Source organism: Mesoplodon mirus (genome assembly GCF_964341445.2).
Source record: "Mesoplodon mirus genome assembly, chromosome: 14".
NCBI classification, from domain to species: Eukaryota; Metazoa; Chordata; class Mammalia; order Artiodactyla; family Ziphiidae; genus Mesoplodon; species Mesoplodon mirus.
In genome coordinates this window covers 13,000,497-13,021,984 of record NC_138990.1, presented here as the reverse complement: position 1 = coordinate 13,021,984, position 21,488 = coordinate 13,000,497, and the positions used below count along the sequence as shown (strand labels likewise).

The 21,488-nt window shown below is 39.5% G+C and overlaps 1 protein-coding gene across 2 annotated transcripts in view; it reads right to left on the bottom strand.

Annotated features, from left to right (window-relative positions):
* Positions 1–16,076, bottom strand: part of ANAPC1 (anaphase promoting complex subunit 1) — a 100,650-nt gene extending 84,574 nt beyond the window's left edge. For both annotated transcript variants that reach the window (XM_082641765.1, XM_082641764.1), the window contains exons 1-11: positions 15,826–16,076; positions 13,338–13,574; positions 12,175–12,336; positions 10,247–10,298; positions 9,573–9,673; positions 8,909–8,991; positions 7,752–7,825; positions 5,875–6,020; positions 5,435–5,655; positions 4,510–4,719; positions 1,997–2,092 (exon numbers count right to left, since the gene is read on the bottom strand). In XM_082641765.1, coding sequence (XP_082497891.1) covers positions 1,997–2,092; positions 4,510–4,719; positions 5,435–5,655; positions 5,875–6,020; positions 7,752–7,825; positions 8,909–8,991; positions 9,573–9,673; positions 10,247–10,298; positions 12,175–12,336; positions 13,338–13,550 — 1,358 coding nt within the window. In that variant the 5' untranslated portion in view covers positions 13,551–13,574; positions 15,826–16,076. The remainder of the gene's footprint in view (positions 1–1,996; positions 2,093–4,509; positions 4,720–5,434; positions 5,656–5,874; positions 6,021–7,751; positions 7,826–8,908; positions 8,992–9,572; positions 9,674–10,246; positions 10,299–12,174; positions 12,337–13,337; positions 13,575–15,825) is intronic.
* Between the last annotated feature and the right edge of the window lie 5,412 nt (positions 16,077–21,488).

Below are 21,488 nucleotides of genomic sequence, written 5' to 3'. Positions count from 1 at the left end.
AACTGGACAGCTACATGTAAAAGAATGAAATTAGAACACTCCCTAACACCATACACAAAAATAAACTCAAAATGGATTCAAGACCTAAATGTAAGACTGGACACTGTAAAACTCTTAGAGGAAAACATAGGAAGAACACTCTTTGACATAAATCACAGCAAGATCTTTTTTTGATCCACCTCCTAGAGTAATGGAAATAAAAACAAAAATAAACAAATGGGACCTAATGAAACTTAAAAGCTTTTGCACAGCAAAGAAAACCATAAACAAGATGAAAAGACAACCCCCAGAATGGGAGAAAATATTTGCAAACAAATCAACGGACAAAGGATTAATCTTCAAAATATAAACAGCTCATGCAGCTCAATATTAAAGAAACAAACAACCCAATCCAAAAATGGGCAGAAGACCTAAATAGACATTTCTCCAAAGAAGACATACAGATGGCCAAGAGGCACATGAAAGGCTGCTCAACATCACTAATTATTAGAGAAATGCAAATCAAAACTACAATGAGGTATCACCTCACACCAGTTAGAATGGGCATCATCAGAAAATCTACAAACAACAAATGCTGGAGAGGGCGTGGAGGAAAGGGAACCCTCTTGCACTGTTGGTGGGAATGTAAATTGATACAGCCACTATGGAGAACAGTATGGAGGTTCCTTAAAAAACTAAAAATAGAATTACCATATGATCCAGCAATCCCACTACTGGGCATATACCCAAAGAAAACCATAATTCAAAAAGACATATGCACCCCAATGTTCAATGTAGCACTATTTGCAATAGCCAGGTCATGGAAGTGACCTAAATGCCCATTGACAGACGAATGGATAAAGAAGTTGTGGTACATATATACAATGGAATTATTACTCAGCCATAAAAAGTAATGAAATTGGGTCATTTGTTGAGACGTGGATGGATCTAGAGACTATCATACAGAGTGAAGTAAGTCAGAAAGAGAAAAACAAATATTGTATATTAACGCATGTATGTGGAACCTAGAAAAATGGTACAGATGTACCAGTTTGCAGGGCAGAATTTGAGACACAGATGTAGAGAACAAATGTATGGACACCAAGCGGGAAAGCCGCAGGGGTGGGGGGATGGTCGTGTGATGAACTGGGTGATTGGGATTGACATGTATACACTGATGCGTAAAAAATTGATGACTAATAATAACCTGCTGTATAAAAAAATAAATAAAATAATATTCAAAAATTAAAATCAGAAATCTTGTCAAGGATGAAGAAATTGGAACACTCAAACATTACTGGTGGGAATGTAAAATGGTACAGCTTATTTGGAAGACAAATTTAGCAATTTCTTTAAAAGTTTACAATGAATTTATCATTTGATCCACTCCTAGTTATCTACCTATCTATCTACATGAAATCATGTATGTCCACACAAAGGCTTTGGCTCCAATTTTCATAGTGCCATAATTCACAATGGTCAAAAAAGTGGAAACAAACCAAATGCCCATCAACTAATGACTAGATAAACAAAATGTGGTATATTTATACAATACTACACAGCAAGAGGAATAAAATATTTATACATGTTACAACATGGTAGGCCCTAAGAAACATACTAAGTGAAAGAAGGTGGACACAAAAAAACTATATATTGTATGATTCTATTTACATAAAATATCCAGAAAAGGCAAATCTGCAGAGGCAGAAAGCCTATATACTGGTTGCCTGAGGTTGGGAATGGGAACAGAGACTGAATGCAAGTCAAGCACAAGAGATCTTTTTAAAGTGATAGAAATTTTTAAAACTGGATTGTGGTGATGCTGCATAACTGTAAATTTACTAAAAATCATTAAACTATACACTTAAAACATGTTAATTTTATGGTATGTAAATTATTTCAATAAAGCTACTTAAGCCAAAAAAAAAAAAAAGAGAGAGAGAGAGAGAGAGAGAAAAAGAAAAAATAGTCCTAAGTTTATTTATACCAAATCAATGAGATACATAAATGCACTTACCGTAACTGGAGCTGGGACTCTACTAAAAAGCACAAGAACTTCTGCCCGCATAGGTCAGATGTAATAAAGACTTTTGAGGCCTGTGAATTTTTCTCCCTGTAACAGATACATTAAGAAAGGAACTGTTGGCACTCACTTAAAAATCTACCATAGTAATTATTAAAAGTCTTTGAAAATATTCTACAGGAAACACTACTTGGGCCCAGCAATAAGCTTGAAGACACAAAAGCACTTCTAAGAATTGAACTTCATGATCTCTAAGACTCCTTTCAGCTCTTTGACTCTGAGTCCACTACACAGCTTTTTTGGGGAAAAATTACAATAAATGTAATCATTACCAACAGACTTCTTAATTCCACATCGTGCAAGCTGCCTACTGCTAAAGTAATGCAAACTTGAAGAGATCTTAGACCTCTTACAGGGTCTAAAGGGTCAGGCGTTTGATAACATGACCTCTCCAATCTATCCTCTCTCAGATTAGGCTCCACTTCATCCCTTTTTTTTTAACCCATACTCAAAAATTCTCTATTCTCAAAAATTTCTTTGTTAACTCTGTACATTAAGGATCTGCAATATATCCAACTTAGCAATAAGGTATTTAAAGACAAATGATTTTTAAATACAGGGAATTTTTATTCTATATATAAGGAATTTTTATTTTACAAGGAATTTTTATTTTATATATATAAAAATAGAACATACTTCAACACTGTACTCACATCTTTCCTTTCCTCCAACTGCCTATCCCTGACTGGCCAGCCTAAGAACATGCACTTGTCTTTCTACTTGGATGTGGATAGCTTAAGGTCGTAGAGCCAGCTGTATTTTCAGTGCTTTCCCTGCTCTGGGTATATAGTCTTTTCATAGCCTACTCTCTCATATTAAAATGAGTCTCTAAATACAAAGATGGACTAAATATTAGATTATATAAAGGACTTACTGTTAATTTGGCTGGGTGTAAAAATGGTAGCATGGTTAGGTAAGAAAATGTCCTTACTTTTTAGAGAAACACACTTGGGTATTTAAGGGCAAAAATGAAGACTAATTTTCTCTAACATAGTTCAGGAAAAACAAAACTCTCCCTTGACCCTGAGATTCCCTCAGCTCGTTTTGTATCCTCATTCCCATTCAAAGGCAAACTCCTTGGACAGTCTGTATATCTATGTTCACCTCCTCGGTCCCCATTTACGTTTTCCACCCCATTCCACTCCACCCTAGACCCCCACCCCCAGGTGCTCTGGCCAAGGTCACCAGTGACCTTGCCATCCAGGTACTGCCTCTCTGAGCTCACCAGCACCTGGCAACATTGGCACCTTCTTCTCAAAAGCCGCTTTTCCTGTGTTCCATGACATGTCCTGCTGCTTCCCCCACCTGACCTCTCTTGCTCTGTCTCTCTGCAGCGGCTTTAGCTCTTTTCACCCCTCCCAAATCTTAAGTTTCCAAGACTTTAGTCACTAGCCCTCTTCTGATTCTACACAGCCTGGTTTTAACTATTCGGAGGTCATAGACTCTGAGAATCGAATGAATGTTAAACCCTCTCCTAAAGAAAAGGCCTATACACCACACATACCCATGATGACTATCTTTGATTCGAGGGTTACCAGAACCCCTGCAACTGCAAGTCCATCCACAGGCCCTCCTGGAACCCAACCTCTACACACTCCGTAAACTCCAATCCACCTGTCTTGCCTCAATCACCACTGATAGGTGACTGCTCTGACCCCTGAGTTTATGACCCACATATAAAGCACCTTCTTACAGCTCTCATCAAACAGAACAGCCCAAAAGGCCATCTCTCTCCACCTCCTCTTTCGCAGCCCTTTCCCCTCCTCCTGCACAAACAAATGGAGGGTATTTTTAATTCCCTGAACAAACCACACATTCACACTTGTGCACTTTTCTTCTGATCCCCTCTAACTACTGTGTACTGCCCCGCTTACCCACCCAGGAAATACCTAGTCATCTTTCCAAAGCCCTACCAGCAGATGAGCAGTGCCACCATCCTCCAGCTGTCTCTTTCTGAGGACAGGGACAGCAACTTATTTGCTGATAAACCATAGCCACTGGCACACACACTGGCATTGACTGAATGAATGATTAAAGAGAACATAAAAGGAGGAAGGTCACAAGCAACAGAGGTCTGAGTTGTGTTTCCCAGAAAAACAGCTGATACTCAACTAACATAAAGACAAAACTTAAGAAAAATGTTATAAATTCCCAAGTTTCCTAATCTACAGAAGTTAGTTGTCTCTCCCTAAAACATCAAACACCTCAAATCTGAGAGATTACTAAGTTACGCAAGAAATAGCAAATGACAAAAGATATTTTTATGATCACCTTAATATCACTAACATCCTCTACTGAAACTGAGGTAGCCTTTAATACATATCTCTATGTATTTTAGAAATATTAATAACTGCTTATACTCAAAGGAAGCTTTACACAAAATGCCAAGTATTTTCTAAAACTTTTGGTATCATTTTTCTTTGAATATAAAAATATATACTCCAAACCTTATATTAGTAATCGTTTCTGTCCATAAATGGTCCATACAAAGTTCAGGAACAATTGGCTCTGTTTCTGGTGCAAGAAAGGAGCCGTTAGAATTACTATTTGGAGAATGAGAAATACTGTGTCTCTTTGGAGATTGATTATGGCTTGAAAGGTTGAACCTTTGCACCCCTGAAAAAGAGTGCACTCCTAAGGCTGGAGAATGAGCACGACTGCAAAACAAAGAGAAAAGAGTGCACCACAATTAACAACGCAGGCTGATATAACACACTTTCTAATAAAGCTTTCCAAATTCTATGTACGGAGAGTATTCATACCATAAGCCCAGTCAGAAATACAATTTTTTCAAAAAGGAGTAGCTACGTAAACGGTTTGTCAACATGCTTTATTATATACTAAAGATGTAGAATTCCTGTTAGAATTCTTTTTTTTTTAACTGAAAATCAGTTCATTTTCTGCCTCAGAAAATCTATTATTTATATCAATATTATTCAAAAAAGTTTAAACTATGTTCCTATACATTCAAACATATACACACCAACAAAACTATGTCCCTATTGCACCAGACAGATATTAACAAAAACAAAAGAAAAGCTAATGCAAAGTAAGACAAAAGAAAGGAGCACCAAAAACTTTCTGTAATGGATATTCACAAACTGCTACCACTTAGTGGTAAAAATGAGGCACTCTTACAACAAGCACTGGCAGTTTCTAAATATGGCTCAGTGAAAAAGTAACACAGTAGGCCTGGAAGTCTTAGGAAAAATAGCACAACTGGAATAATGCTGTTTTCTCTAAAAGATACTCAGGATCTGTCAACAGAAATTTTAAATCCTTCAAATCACAAAAGAAAGTTTTAAAAGAAGGTATCTTTTTCTTGGGATGTCTTGTTTAAAGCAAGGAAATGCTTCCACACTTAATTCCCACCTGAGAGCTGCCATGTTGGAAATGGAAGGTGAGCGGGAGTGTAGGCTGGGCGAGGAGGTTGAGCGACTCTGGCTGTGGATGGAGGAGTAGTTCTGGAAGGGGGAAGCCACGGGGGAGTCTCCCCTGGAGAGGCTTCTGAGGTGTGCTGTGAGCGAGCTGCTGGTGGCCACATTCTGTGGGGTGCCCCCCTGTTCAGAGAACTTTAAAACAACATTCTCTTCCTTAAGTCAAAATGAAAAGGGGGAGGGGGCAGAAAATAATTAGATTAAAAGGGCAATTTCCTTGTGAGAATGCAGGGTGGTTGCCAGTCATTAAAGATATAATATATCTTTTAACCTAAGGCACTCAACCTATTTCACAAGTGATTCTTCTAAAAACCTGCAAAGTTTTTAGTATTAACTATCCTTTTCTATTAAGAAGTGATCTGCCTTTACCCTTACCTCTGTTTTGACTCTCCGGAGAGCCCACACAGAATGCAAACCTTGAACGGTGTCATAGGTCATTACAACGGAGGGATCAGTGTTGAGAAAAACAATTTTCATTGCATGATCTACAACATATTGTACCCGTGATGAACCAAAAAGACCTTAAAGACAGAATAGAAACGATCAGGTATAGAACAATGGACTTTTACAAGACTGTTGTTTATGAAGTGACTTCTTGCAATTCCTAAAGATAAAGAGAAATCAAGGCAATTAAGGCACAAAAATCTATTAATATATTATGTAATTAACCCTCACTTTTTAATAAATTTACTTTGGGCATCAATTCCTTTAAAATATATTAAAGATGAGAACGTTATGAGTTTTGATTTCACACACATGCAACTAAATGTTGAAGATTTGTGCTGACTAAACCATTAAATTCATCAGCCACAGGTAAAAGGTCCATGACTCATTTAATAACTGACTTATTCTTAAATTGCACTCAACCATTCGACCAAGTTTGACTTCCTTACTGGTTCTTTTCTTCTTTAAGAAATCTGTTCTCTACTATAACTATTCAAACAGTGTTGAACAGTACACTACTGTTTCTGCTTTTACTGGGTACACATGCAAAATAAGTTTTTTCCTAGTGAGTCCAGCTTTTACATCTACAGCACCATAAACTGGTTTCTATATCCTTATTTGAGGGTCTCTGAAATGCTTCCCTCTCAGTTAAAATATTGAAAAATTTTTAAAGAATTATTTTGTAAAAGGAGTACTTTATAAAGAAAAAAATAAAAATCATCCATAATTCCACTCAAAATAACCTCTACTAATATATTTGGGAGCACTCCTCTGAGTTTTTTTTTTCCTATACAGACGTATTTTTTATGTTCTTACAAAATTAGGATGATATTGCAGTTAGTTTTGTACCTTACTTAACATTATGAATAAGCAATTCCTGAGGTCATTAAATATTATTCAAAAACATGATCAATAATGGCTGCATACCATTCAATCACACACTCTGACATGTTTTTTTAGGTTGTTTGTAGTTGTTAACAGTATAATATAGAAGTATCAATAAACTTTTTCTGTCAAAGGCCGAAGAGTAAATAGTTTAGGCTTTGCAGACATACTGACTCTGTAGCATAATATTTTTGTTTTCTACAACCTTTTAAAAAGGTAAAAACCACTCTTGGCTCTTAAGCCTTAGAAAAATAAACTGGATTTAGCCCCCAGGCTGTAGTGTGCCAAGCCCTGATACAGAAGATAAAAACCTCAGTGGCATTTCAGAATATATACTTGGGATAAAGTCCTTAAAGTAAAGCTGATCAAAGAATATAAATATTTTTTTTTAGCCTTCAAGTCCTCATTATTCATAATAGCCTATGTTTGGTCACATTTAAAATTTTAAAACACGCATCTAGAAATATCTCTAGGAACTATTAAAAGTCTGAGTCCCAGAAAATCATGTTATTATGAGCAGGGAAAATGAAATATTAAAAATTTCCAAAGTAAAGGTCTAAGGCCCTACATTTCTTTTTTCTAAAAAAAGGAAACGATTTTAGTTTATCTAAGCATTGTTCATTTACTTACTAATTACTAAGGAACAAAGTTCAGAGTCATCTACAGGTAAGTTAGAAAATATATCAGTATTTCTGGTTGATGTATAGGCTCTATTTTTACTAAAAGAATAGCTGTTAAAACAATTAATACCAGGGTATTCAATGAATTAATTAATATGAATTATTTTCATAATAAGAGTTATTTTTAAATGCTTAAATTATTTTTATAAAACAAATCTAATTTTCATAAGCTCCTTTATTTCCTCCCCAGCCCCAAACTCAAAAGAGAGAATACATAAAAAGAATTTATAAAAATACACTTACTTCCAGATTTACAAACAAGAGGTGTAATTTCATCTAGTGGATGCAGCATGCTGAACATGGTGGGTAAAGGTTCTCTAGTAAAGAACAAATAAACAATCACCAACACAAGATGACTCCATCTGTGCACAAATTTTGTACTTTCCTTGCAAAGAAATGTCTTCTGCAGATTACACTAACAACTAGAAACCTACCATCTCAAAAAGCAACCCTCTAAAAACTTTTGACCTACTGTTTTTCACAGTATCTTCTATTTTATTCCTAGAAATCTTTCCTCTTATGCAGGGTAAATTTGCACACGCACACACACACACACACACACACAACTCAGTGTAGCCCAGGGAGTATCTGTGAGCAACAGTCAACACCTTTCAGAACAAACAGAGTAATGGGCATAAGGCAGTCTTTTTTTTTTTTAAACCTCTCTTAGTGGCAGTGTGTCTCTAACAGCTAGGAAAGAAATTTAGTCTTCTACACCTATTGACAAAAGAGAGTATTTAAAAAAAAAAAAAGAAGAAACACTTCAAGTAAATAAAATGGCTGCATTTTCTTAAGGAGTGACTGAAAAAAGGAAAAAACAGACCTTCTATCTAAACACAGAGAGAGATTAAAATCTATAAGCAATTTTCTTAAAACTCAGTGTCTACAACTTGCACCACAGTGACAGGTACTGTATGTTCCTGCCCTTCAACGAGCTCACAGCTGATTAGGGAGACAAAGTAAACACACTATAATTTATTACGCACCTAAGACATAAGAAGCCCTATGTCAGAGATTACATACATTAGCTTGTTAAATCACTGCATAAATCCTAAGAAATAAATGACAGTATTCTTCCTGTAACAGATAAGGAAACTAAAGCCACAGCTAACGATTTGCCCAAAGTAACATGATGGAAAAAATGGCAGAGTTAAGAATTGAGTTTTGTTATCTTTAAGCCAAGTGTTTGCTCAATTTTACTACTTGGGGAAAAAAGCTGTATATAAGTAAGAGCCAAGTGAGAAGTAGAACTCGTAAGGGTACAACACTGAAATGAGAGAAAAAGGCATCTACCTGTGCTGACAGCATGGAAATTATCATCATCCCAAACTTTTGGGGAAACAATTTTACCTTAGAACCAACCAAAAAAGGCCCAAGGAATCATATTCTGACCTGCATACCTGGGTGGGCCTGGAGGAACCTCATGTGAAGAGCTGCTTCGTTCGAACAACAAGCCATACTTCGTGGGCCAAACATTTGCAACCTATTGGGTAAAAGGGTGAGGAAAAAAACAGAAGTAAAAGAAACTATTCTTTATAACATGTTTTTACGAAACATTACAGAACATTAGATTTTCTTCCAATTTAATAAGAGTTTTGCAAAGTAACAATCATTAACTATAATTTTTTTAAGTAATTCTAACAAGTAAATCTAAGACAAAATCAAATCTAAGGAAGAGAAGTTCGACCTGAAATTCCTGCCAGAAGCTAATATCAGTACCAAAATGACAATGTGATTAAAGTGTAACAACAGCATTAGAGCGTGAAAAAGATAATGAGAAACAGGAGAAAGACTAATATTGCTCAAGTGCTTGAATAAAACCAAAATGATTTCTTCTATGTCACTTAAACTGAAAAAAAAACCTCTCAGAAAAGACTTCATAATTCACTTCACTAAATAATTTATTTTTAAGACAAAGGATGGAAATGGTAAGCCACTACAATTTTATTTCAGTAAAAATAACATTTTTGATTATAAGACATGAGAGTAGCAATACTTCTGAAACCAAATAATTCAAGAATATTCTCCAATAAAACACAAAAACACTGAAACACTCAAGTTTACCTGAAAAGGTAAAGAAGCTATGTAATCCTTTCCTTCTATGCTGTGCATGTTAATACATGAGCTTTGCAATATACATATGCATTTTTCTACTTCATCACTACCTGGAAAGAGAGAGTACAACAAGATATATGCATTGTTTTCAAAAAAATATCCCAATAATCATAAATTGCAATTCCCGGGACTTCCCTGGTGGCACAGTGGTTAAGAATCCGCCTGCTAATGCAGGGGACACGGGTTCGAGCCCTGGTCCGGGAAGATCTCACATGCCGCGGAGCAACTAAGCTTGTGCAGCACAACTACTGAGCCTACGCTCTAGAGCCCGAGAGCCACAACTACTGAGGTCCAAGCGTCTAGAGCCCGTGCTCTGCAACAACAGAAGCCACCGCAATGAGAAGCCTACACACTGCAACGAAGAATAGCCCCTGCTCACCGCAACTAGAGAAAGCCCGCACGCAACAATGGAGACCCAACACAGACATAAATAAATAAATAAATAAATAAATGTTTAAAAAAAAATAAATTGCAATTCCCAACAGCACAAATTCTTTAATGCACAATATAAAAATGCTTGCGCTAATCCACCACTATTAGTGGCTTACTTATTTTGAATAAAAAAATGAGATAAACATTTGGAATCATCATAAGATCAAATAAAATTTCAAAAAGAAACTTACTGTAGTCCTTTTCAGACTTATCCTGTGATATAATGAAGTCACACCACAATGCCTAAAATCAAAACAAAATGCTTACCTAAGAAAATTACATCTAAATAATAACCTATTAACTAATGGTATCTAAATAATAGTGTCACCTACATAATGGTCCCTCCTCATCAGCTCAACACATATACCATGGGAACAAAGAAAAATAAGATAAAATTAGACTAATTAATGATAACTATCTTAAGGAAAGATAAACTATGCTTTCAAATAAAAAGAAAAGGGAAAACAAAATCAAGAAACCTACTAGATAGAAGCGTTGCAGCAAAAGTGAATTCAAATAGTGGTTCAACCTATCGTAACCCTATATCCTATACAAAGCTAAAGATAATCAGAAGAGTTGAAAATTGCCAAGCTATTTTATAATCTCCAGACTTACCTAATCTTATCATTCTTTGACTCGCCAGAAAGAATATTGAGAAAAACATTTCCCTTTCTTAAGGGCCCATCTTAAAAATATATATACAAACTAGGAAAAGCCATTAAACTTCACCTGGTATGCTTGACAATCACTTATTGAAATTTTTAATGGCATTTTTATGTGTCTTTTTAATTGTGGTAAAATATACATAACATAAAATTTACCATCTTAACCATTTTTCAGTGGTATTAAATACATTCACAATGTTACATGAGGGGGAAATTATCAGCAAAAAGAGCACTGGCTTCGACACTCCTGGATGGAAATGCTTTCACACATGTTCTCAAATTTGGGAATAATTCAGTTGACCCTTCCTAATAAATTGTTAGAAGAGTACAACACTCATCGGGAAATAGTTCATGGAAAAAAAAAAAAAAATAAGCAGTATCGAGGTACGATTTCAGTGTCTACAAATGGGGAACTTCACATGAGTAAAAAGCTTCTAAAAACCTCCTGTCCGTAGCCTAACAATTAATGCAACCAACATAAATGTTTTCATTTCTCCCCCAGCTTGATATTCTGAAAACTTTCAGTAAGAAAAGATGACACAGTACAGTGAACATCTGTCTCACCTGAATTTTGCCGTACCTGTTTAAGGGCATTTGAGTACATGTGGAATTGCAGGGGGCGGGGGCTATTTGAAAATTGCACACGTCATGACAGTTTGCCCCTAATCACTTCGTCACGCATTTCCTAAAACTAAAGATGTGCTCCTACATACCCACAAAACCATCATCCCACCCGAGGAAAGATAATGTAATTTTCTTCTAGCACCTGATGTCCAGTCCACTTTAGCAAGTAATTCACAGGGTAATACCTTGGTGCCATGGTAATATCCTTTCACCCAAGAGTGTTAATATCCATTAACAATCCTTTTCTGAATCCGTTATTACATTGGAGGTTACAAAGTGGTGATTTTTTAACTCTACCCTTCTTTCTATATTTATTAGCTGGCATTCGTCCATAAATAAGGGTGTTCCTTCATTAACTTGAGAGGAACTGCACGTCTTCCTAGAAAGGCAGGGCAAATGCTTAATTCCTTCCTTTTAATTACTGATTTTTATAATAGAGTTAGGTGTAATAGCCAACTGCAGTGACAACAAGTTAGTTTTTTTCTTTCTCTTCCTGATTATCACTAGGAACCAGATTTTTATTTATTGAATACTCTGCAATCAATTATAATCATCATGTGTTACAGTATTCTTTGTACCCTCGATGTCTTAGAAATTTTTATTGAGAATAACAAATTGAATTACTCAAGAACAGTGTTTAAAGACTATCATTAAATTGACAAAGGATGGCGTAAAAAAAGCGATGATACAGAAAACAAATGAAAGTTTTTAAATGGACACCCAGCTGCTGGGACCATTACACTGTTTTTATTATTTCTGTTAAATTTTAGGACAAAAAGTTTTTTAAGTGTTAAGTAGTCAATCAAACGCTAAAATTCAAATCAACTCACCTGTTGAACAGGACTGTCAACTGTAAACGCTTTATAAACGGCCAATGCCTGGCTTTTACTTCCTTTGCTCCAGATAACCATATTTCCAGCCACATAGAGTTCCTCATCGTAATCTACTTCTTCTCCAATTTCACTTACGCCTTTCCTTAACTGCCAGCTCTCCTTAAAAATTAACACATGTAGGACATGTTCAAGCACTTTTTTCCAAAGTATGGAGCAGGATTTATTAATTAAATCAAATAATCATTCAGAGACAAGTCTCCTACTCTCTCTTTGCCTGGGGAGTAAGACTCAATCTAAGAGCCCAATTCTTAGAAGCTTAGTGCCACTGACTGACAAAGTGGGGTGTGTGCATATGTGTATTATATACCTTACAGGATGTTTTATATTATACTACTCTATTATTTGCCCAAAATATAAACAAACAAAAATTATACCATATCTATAGATCCAAAAACGAAACCAACATGCTAGGGAAAGTAAAATGGTATATTAGGTGCATGGGGAAGTGATGGAGAGGGGGCAGGAAGGTGCACGTGGGAATCACTGGGGGAGTTTATTCACAGGGTAGATTTCCCTGCTTCACAACTAAATATACATTCACCTTCCTTCCCTTGTCCCACTCATCAAAATAAATGGGAGAGAGAAAGGTTCAGATTTCTAACTACATAGACTTCCTCTCCCTGAGATTTTGGTATCCCAAATGGAATGAAAGTGGAATAAGGTGGGAAAGACTGATTTTCTGACACACGCTAACACCTCATTCTCCTATTTAAGAACTAGTACTCTGTCTACTTACGTGGCATTTTTTTTGTCCTCAAGAAACATGTAAGTCTTTTTGCAGCAGGGACCATTTCTAACTCTACCATCTAATAATCAAACAACATGAAATCTGGTCCCCACATACTGAGGGAAGAAAAAGAGGTTTAGAGTGGACCATAATCATAGTACTTATTATAAAACCATGAGTTATACGTCTAAATTAGTGGTTATGACAGCATAATACAATGAAGTCATTATTTTAGTCTTGACTGAAATTACCAAATCTTAACCACTACCCTAGAAGTAGCATTATACTCATTTCTCAGTTGCAGGTAGCCTTAAATTACAAGTAGATCACAACATTCTATGTTTCAAAAATACAATGGGAAACTTAACGGAACCTTCTGTTTCTCGTGGATCGTAACCTCCTGAAGGGATCCCACCAAGCCAGCAGCACCATCAGAAGACCATAACTCCGACGCTGGCTGCAGCTGGCGAAGCTGAAGGTTCAAAGCATTAGGGTGGTGCTTGCAGTGGTCTCGACCAAATGGAACAAATTCCTGCAAATCCCCGGCTGCAATCATTGTTGCCCTTTCTTCATAGAAGTTCGACATGGGTTCCAAATATCAACATTATTTCTGTATGAATTCAAACACACGCTGGTCAGCTTCTGGAGTTAAAACCAGAATAAAATATCATAAAAGTTTACAGAAGAGCCATTAATCCTTAGATGAGTGTCCATCCTATTACACTGTAGGTGTACAAGTAATTATAACATCAAAGGTCATTCCAGATCTGACTCTCAGGTGATTACAGTTATTGCCACATTTTAGTTGGAGACTGATCAGTAGACGGTTACCGCTGAAGGAAACCACTGGGTTGAGACAAGCACTTACATCCCACAACACCTATCCTAGGTTTCCTACTACTATATGCTAGTTTTTCCACACTTCACATATGAAGTATTTAGACAGGTTGTACCTTATAGTCCCATGACTGCCCGACTTCTCAACATTTAAGGTCATTTCTGTTCAGCTGTTGGAAACTCATTTGAAAAGCACACCTCAAGGACCACTGGCATATTGGAATGAAACAAACAAAAACCCACAAAAAACCACATATTACTTCTAATTTATCACAAGTTGAACTACTCATTTCAGCTGACCAATCCACAAGAAGACCTAATAAACTGTCAAATGTCACCAGTAGTTTTGACACCCCAGTCCACCTAAACATATGACTACAATCAATTCCAATTTGGGGTCCAAACACAGGAAACCAAGGCGTGAAGAACTCTGGCCATGGGATAACCACACTTGCAGCAAATTTATGAGTCCTAGGTCTTAATTAACACAACCTATTACAGTACAGCTTATCACTATAAAGACGTGGCTGAGCTGTGGGTGGAACCATGCCCCTTTACTTCCAAAACATTTCTACATACAGTACTTGACAGCTAGTAAAATTCACTGTATAATGTGGCATATAAGGTGGATGCCAGTTCTCTCTCCAAGAAAACACCTACACTAAAAATGGATTTTGTGGCATCACATTTAAGCTACGATCCTCAAACACAGATCAAAACCAACATGTGACCACAGCACCATAGACAACTTTAAAGGGTTTGAAACGGCACTCACAATTAAAAGTTTAACTAAATTTGACTTGTATTTCTCATCTGAGGTCTTTTTGGCATCAGTAGGGGTTTTTTTTCTGCAATATCTCAAAGCCACTGTAGTTCCTATGCAGCTCCTCTAGGGTCAAAGTTATTTTCCTACGAATTAAATGCTATTCCTGACATAACCATATGCCACAATCAAAACACTTTTATTCTCCTCCCGCTAAAATTCAGAATTGAGAAGACCTGAACTTGGAATATAACTAAAACAGTACCTTATAAAACTTACAAGAAAAAAATAAAATTCAGCTGGTCTTCCTATATTCTAGTCAACAGGATAACCAACATTAAAAAACTTGCGAGTTCATCCGACTTCAGTTGTGCAATTTTGAAATGTTATCCTATTAAAACTTTGAGAGGGGCTTCCCTGGGGCGCAGTGGTTGAGCGTCCGCCTGCCGATGCAGGGGACACGGGTTCGTGCCCCGGTCCGGGAGGATCCCACGTGCCGCGGAGCGGCTGGGCCCGTGAGCCATGGCCGCTGAGCCTGCGCGTCCGGAGCCTGTGCTCCGCAACGGGAGAGGCCACAACAGTGAGAGGCCCGCGTACCGGGGGAAAAAAAAAAAAAACTTTGAGAGAAAATTACAAAAGTACTAATTTTAGTTATTTTCACAGTACAACATCTTTTTGTACTAATTAAGGCGACACATTTAATACTTTTGCAATACCCCAAATTTTTATGTGTTTTTACTTACTAGGGGACAACATAAAGAGCTACAGATGAAAGTACTGTATTAAATTGATATGCTATAAAACAAGATATCAGCATTGCTTACTAGGAACAAAAACTACCCCGCCAGAGGTAACCATACAGTTGCCTCAAGAGTAAACCCAAATGCACACAGAAGACACCTTGAGTTGCGACTCCGCAAAAAGGCAGAGCTTCCCCGGCCTCTTTAGGGTCAGGTGAAACAGTCTAAGAGCCTGGGCCTCAGAACATCGTATCGGAGCGGCAAGGGGCTGATCTAGAAGCTGAGGCCCACACGGGACACCGCATTTAGCTCAGGAAGGAAGCCGGCGCAGAGTGGAGCAGGAAGGTGCACCCCGTAAAGCCCAGCCCACAAGCTTGGGTCCCCTTGGCTCTGGCGCCCGCTCAGGGCCCGCCCCGGGCTCCCAGCCCTCCGGGTCACCGCGCGCGGGTAGGCCTCGGGGCGCGTGAGAAGACTACCGGACAGGCGATGAACCACCAGGCGCTGCGAGCCCGGGCCCATACCTGTGTGACTCGGGACGCGTCAGGCGCGGCGAGCCCCGGCTGCTCCCCGGGGCGCGAGGGCCGAGGGGGCCCGAGGGTGGCGGCGGGGACGGTCACGGTGACTCCTCGGCCGCTGCAGCTTCTCATTCCCTCTCCCTCCCCTATTCCGGAGGAAGACTGGGCAGCAGCTGCGAACACGACTGCTAATGACAGGCAGGCATGCGGGAGAACCACTCAGGCGAGAGGTTCAAATGGACGCGTCCATGTTGACTTTCCCGTCCTGCTTCGCGCCGAGGCGGGGCTTCGCCGGGAGCGAGCGGCGTTCCCGCGGTCCTAGCGCCTCCGCAGTTGAACGAAGGAAATGCAGGGAAGAATTTGCTGGGTATTTATTTGTACCTTGAGCCTGTACTGGGATAGGATCTTCCTGGCGTCCAGATCTTCTCCAGGTCATGTCAGTACGAGCCTGAACTGCCTCATAACTATGAATTAGAAGGTTTTCTGGCCAACTTCGCTCTCGCCTCCTGACCCCCAAATGGGAGGTATATGCCTCCAGGCTTGGGGCACGGTGGGGACTCTACTGATTTTCTCTTTTTACCAGTGCACTTTAACCTTTTGTGGGTCCGGACCTTTTGAAAAGTTGATGAAAGGTATAGAGGTCCTCATAAAAACGTTGCGTGTAATAATCTGAGCTTCACAGAGACTTCCCCTAGCAATTCATAGATCCAGGTTAAGAACCCCAGTTTTACCCCTCCCTCCCTGTCTGTGGATTCAGCCGTACAATATCACACTTGTGGAAACTGTATAACTCTGTTGAGCTCTAATCTCCCATTGAGTGGTGTCGCTATGTTAAAAGGATTGATAGGCGTCCTATTGCCTGAGAAATAAAGTTCAAATTCCTTATCCAGAAATATAAAGTTGCCTGAAACTTTATGTCTTCACTCAAATTATCTCCTTAGGGTCTCCAAACACATCTTGCACTTCATGGTATCTTGGTATCTTGGCTCATTCTCATCTCTTTATTTGAAATGTCAACCTTCAGGGTTTAGTTCAAATGGCCTCTTTTCAGAAGGCTTTACTCCAACAGGAGGGAGCCTGCTGAGGACTAAATATTTGTGTCCCCTCCCCAAATTCCTATGTTGAAACCTAATGGCCTGTGTGATGATACTAGGAGGTGGGACTCTTAGGAAGTGCTTAGGTCATGAGGGTGGAGCCCTCATGAAAGGGATTAGTGCCCTTATGAAAGAGACCCCACAGAGCTCCTTGGCCCCTTCCACCAAATGAGGACACAGCAAAAAGACAGCTGTCAATGAACCAGGAAGCACAACCTCAGCAAACACTGGATCTGCTAGCACCATGATCTTGGAGTTTCCAGCCTCTAGAACTGTAAAGAATACATGTTTGTTGTTCATAAGTTTATGGTATAGCAGCCCAAAAGGATCAAGATAGAACTTAGTCTATCTTAGGCTTTGAGACCAAAATATCCCCAGACATCCCTGCCCTGAGGGTACACATGAGGTCAAATTAACAATCAGATTAACAATGCTCTGCCTTTATCTTTTACCTATTTCCTCCTACAGGGCACCCCCCCTCAGCCACTCCCCCTCTAACTCCTCTTCCTACCAGTCCTCTTCCTGACCTGGTCTTTCTGGGAGAAACAACATCAGGACATATCCCAGTTGCCTCTCAGCGTCTCTGAGTGCCACCCTCCACCTCTTGCCCCACCTCAGCCACCACCATGGCCTGACCATACATGGGCCCTCCTAGAGAAAGGGACACCATAGGCTGGTTCCACCAGCCCTGGCAGCCCCACTACCAGCCACTTGCCACAGAGGATGAGGCCCTCTGCCCTGGCTTTGCTGTGCCATCAGGCCATTGTCACACCCCTGGGGCACTGGCTTGGAGGGAACGCCTCCCCATGGGGTGTGCAAGCTGATATAAGCCCAAAAGTGTAGGGAGAAAATTTAGATCAAGGCAAATTTTGTTCAAGAGGAGCAAGGCAGGAAGGAGCCAGAGACATAAATTCCCTTTTCTTTTCCCTCTGGTGGACTGTTCTACAGCATGGTTGCTTTGCACAGACTGCCAGGCGTCCTCTGTGGCTGAGTGGGCGTGCCTGCCAAGCAGTCAGCTGAGTTTTTGGCAGTGGCCAATGCAGTGCTTCTCATCCTTCCCTTGCCTTCATTCTCTCTATCGTGGGCTAAAGCATCAGCACTCATCAAATTTGCCTCCAGCTCTATATTTTAGAGAACACAGTCCACAAAGTGTGTCCTATGCTGCTTATTGTCCAGTCTGTGAATAGAGTTACTGAAAGGGTTCGCACAGCTCTTCCTCCTGGATGTTCCCTTGTCTGCCAATAAATTCTCTCAAGATGCCTCTCTGTGGCCTCCGCCTATGATGTTTTCCCAGGACTGGGGTTCCCTGAAACACAGGACTTTCCATTTTAAAACCAGACATCCCAAGCAAGCTGGGACCACTGGTCACCCTAATTTGCAGTCATAAGAGGCAGGTTTCGCATGCATTTGAGCAAAACCTTACCTTCTGGGACCTTGGGTAATGAACCCCGCAGCATATAAAACACAATGTCTTCTCTATTCAAACGTCTGGCTAGCCTGGCTGGCCCAAATATGTCTCACCGGTATTTGTAAAAACAGTTTCAACATCGGGGCAATATACAGCACTGCATTGAACAAACAGGAAGTCTAAACATCTAGGAAGTTAGAGGGTTTTTTCTTTTAATCAAAGCTTGTCCCATCTTAAAGGGGAATTTACTTTCCCAGTTTTAAATTTTCCCTTCTCAAAGAGATGGTTTACAATATTTTGAGTCCACAATGTAAATGCTACTTTTTCAAATCTCAGTAACCTACTTTGCCCTACAAAAACACAACAATTTTAGAGAGCTGTAATTAGAGATTAAATTGAGAGTAGGTGCCGTGTGGAAACTCAACTAGATTCAACTCTCTGTTTTACAGAGGCAACTCTGAGGTTCATTTGCTTAGTACCTTTTGTATTAAGTTCTCGCTTCCCAATTCTGATTTTACCCAGCAATATTTTACTACTTTAAGCCTCTGGATCTCTTGGCTATAGATGCTAAATTAGTAGGCAGCAAGACTTGAATTAGTGACTGTAATGGGCTTTTTCATAGCACAGTGAGTATGTTGTTATATGATACTGAATGGGGGCATTAGCTATAAATGGCACCAAGCAGTCATTCCCTGTATGGTAATGTAACCAGCAACAACTAAGGAAATACTTTCTAAAATCCCTCCATGATAAAGGTATCCTTTTTTATTTTTATTATTTTATAAATTTATTTATTTATTTATTTTTGTCTGTGATGGGTCTTCGATGCTGCGCGCGGGCTTTCTCTAATTGCGGCGAGTGGGGGTTACTCTTCGTTGAGGTTCATGGGCTTCTCATTGCAGTGGCTTCTCTTGTTGCAGAGCACAGGCTCTAGGCACGTGGGCTTCAGTAGCTGTGGCACACGGGCTCAGTAGTTGTGGTGCATGGGCTTAGTTGCTCCACGGCATGTGGGATCTTCCTGGACCAGGGCTCGAACCTGTGTCCCCTGCATTGGCAGGCGGATTCTTAACCACTGCACCACTAGGGAAGTCCCGATAAAGGTATTCTTAGCCATTGTGAGACTTTACCAGGTAAGGGTGGGTAGTTGAAGTTGGTAGAGAAAGAGGGACACCATATATTGAGAGAGAGGAATTACAAGGCCTGAATTCTCACTTGACTAGTTAATAAGCTCAGAGGTAACTTTGTATAGTACTTATATTCCCACCGCTCAAAAAAAAGGGGGGGGGCTTTCCAATTTCCACAAGTGAATATGTGCTGTACATCATATCTATAGCTTTTTAAGAACTCTGAGCGGTTTGAGATTTTTACCTTCTCTGCCTGCCACAGTTCCATAAATGCTGGTAGAAGCCAGAAAACTGCTGGGTCAAAGATAAAGAATAATTTGTTACTTACAGCAGAGCATCAGCATTTTTGTGCCAGTTCCCTGAGTCCAAATTCCCACAGAGTGATATGAAGGCTGGATGACATCTACATGCACCCTGGGTTGCATCACAGGAAAGAACAGTGAGCTTAGGAAACCCAAATCTTTAATAATAGGTAGTAAGAATGTCTGCCCTTGGTGCCAAGGGAGACACGATCTCCATCTTCTAAGGCTGTGAGCAAACCTGCCCTTTGCTCAAGAAGTAGACACTATCTCTATCTTCCAAGGCTGTTTCCTACACAAAGGAATGAGGGCAGACAGTGCCCCCCAAGCAACAAGCGGAAACATGAAAGACCCATGGACAACTGTCTCCCAACATGGCAAAGTATAACTTTCATTTTAATGAAACTTTATTATTAACTAGCACCCCTATCCAATATCAAAGTTTCTTCTATACAAGCAAACTAAAAGACACAGGACCCGGGACTTCCCTGGTGGTCCAGTGGGTAAGGGTCCATGCTCCCAATGCAGAAGGCCCGGGTTTGATCCCTGGTCCAATGCAGAGGGCCTGGGTTCGATCCCTGGTCGGGGAACTAGGTCCTGCATGCATGCTGCAATGGAAAAAAAAAAAAAGATCCTGCATGCCACAACTAAGACCTGGTGCAGCCTAAATAAATAAATAAATAAATATTAAAAAAAAAAAAAGACACAGGACCTAATTTCATAAAGGTTGTGTATTTGTCATCTCTTACTGTGTAACGATATTACCACAAACCTAGTGGCAATGCACATTTATCTCCCAACTCCTATAGTCAAGAATCAGGCATGGCTTAAGTGGCTCCTATGATTAGGGTCTCACCAGACTGTAGCCAACATTTGGCACTGAGTCTTGAAAGATACTTAAATCAGTTGGGAGGCGTAAATAGGAAAAGTCATTTTAGGCAAAGAAATCGGCCCGGGACAAGGCTTGGAGATGACAAAGTTTATGACTGGTTTGCAAATACCCCAAGAAGTTTAGGAGTAGAGAAAATAAATCCAGGAGTATGTGCAGAAAGAGAACTAGCAAGCCAGGATACTTATTGAAGAATTATCTATGGACCACATCAAAAGGACAAAGAAGCCAACTCTAAGGGGTGCCACTAGCCTAAAGGAATAATTTGAGTATCATAAAAAACAATGATCTTGGGGACTTCCCTGGCGGTCCAGTGGTTACAACTCTGCACTTCCACTGCAGGGGGCATGGGTTTGACCCTGGTGGGGGAACTAAGATCCTGCATGTTGCATAGTGTGGCAAAAAAAAAAAAAAAAAAAAATGATCTTAATGGATTAAAACACATTAGATATGTAAAAATGTGCATTCATAATGATGCTAAACAAACAAACAAGACCTTGTTGATTAACAATGGAGGTTACTAGTGCACCAACTTGTTTCTCTGAAATTTGATAATTAAAGTGAAAGTATCCAGCACTTATTCAGTCCTTCCTCTGTGATCTCTGCATTTCCAGAATAATCAATGAGGGGAAAGGGACAAATAGGGAGATTGGGAATGACATATACACACTACTATACATAAAATAGATAACTGGGAATTCCCTAGCAGTCCAGTGGTTAGGACTCGGTGCTTTCACTGCCAAGGGCCCGGGTTCAATCCCAGGTCAGGGAACTAAGATCCCTCAAGCCACATGGCATGGCCAAAAAATTATTAATTAATTAATTAATTAATTAAAGTAAAATAGATTACTAATC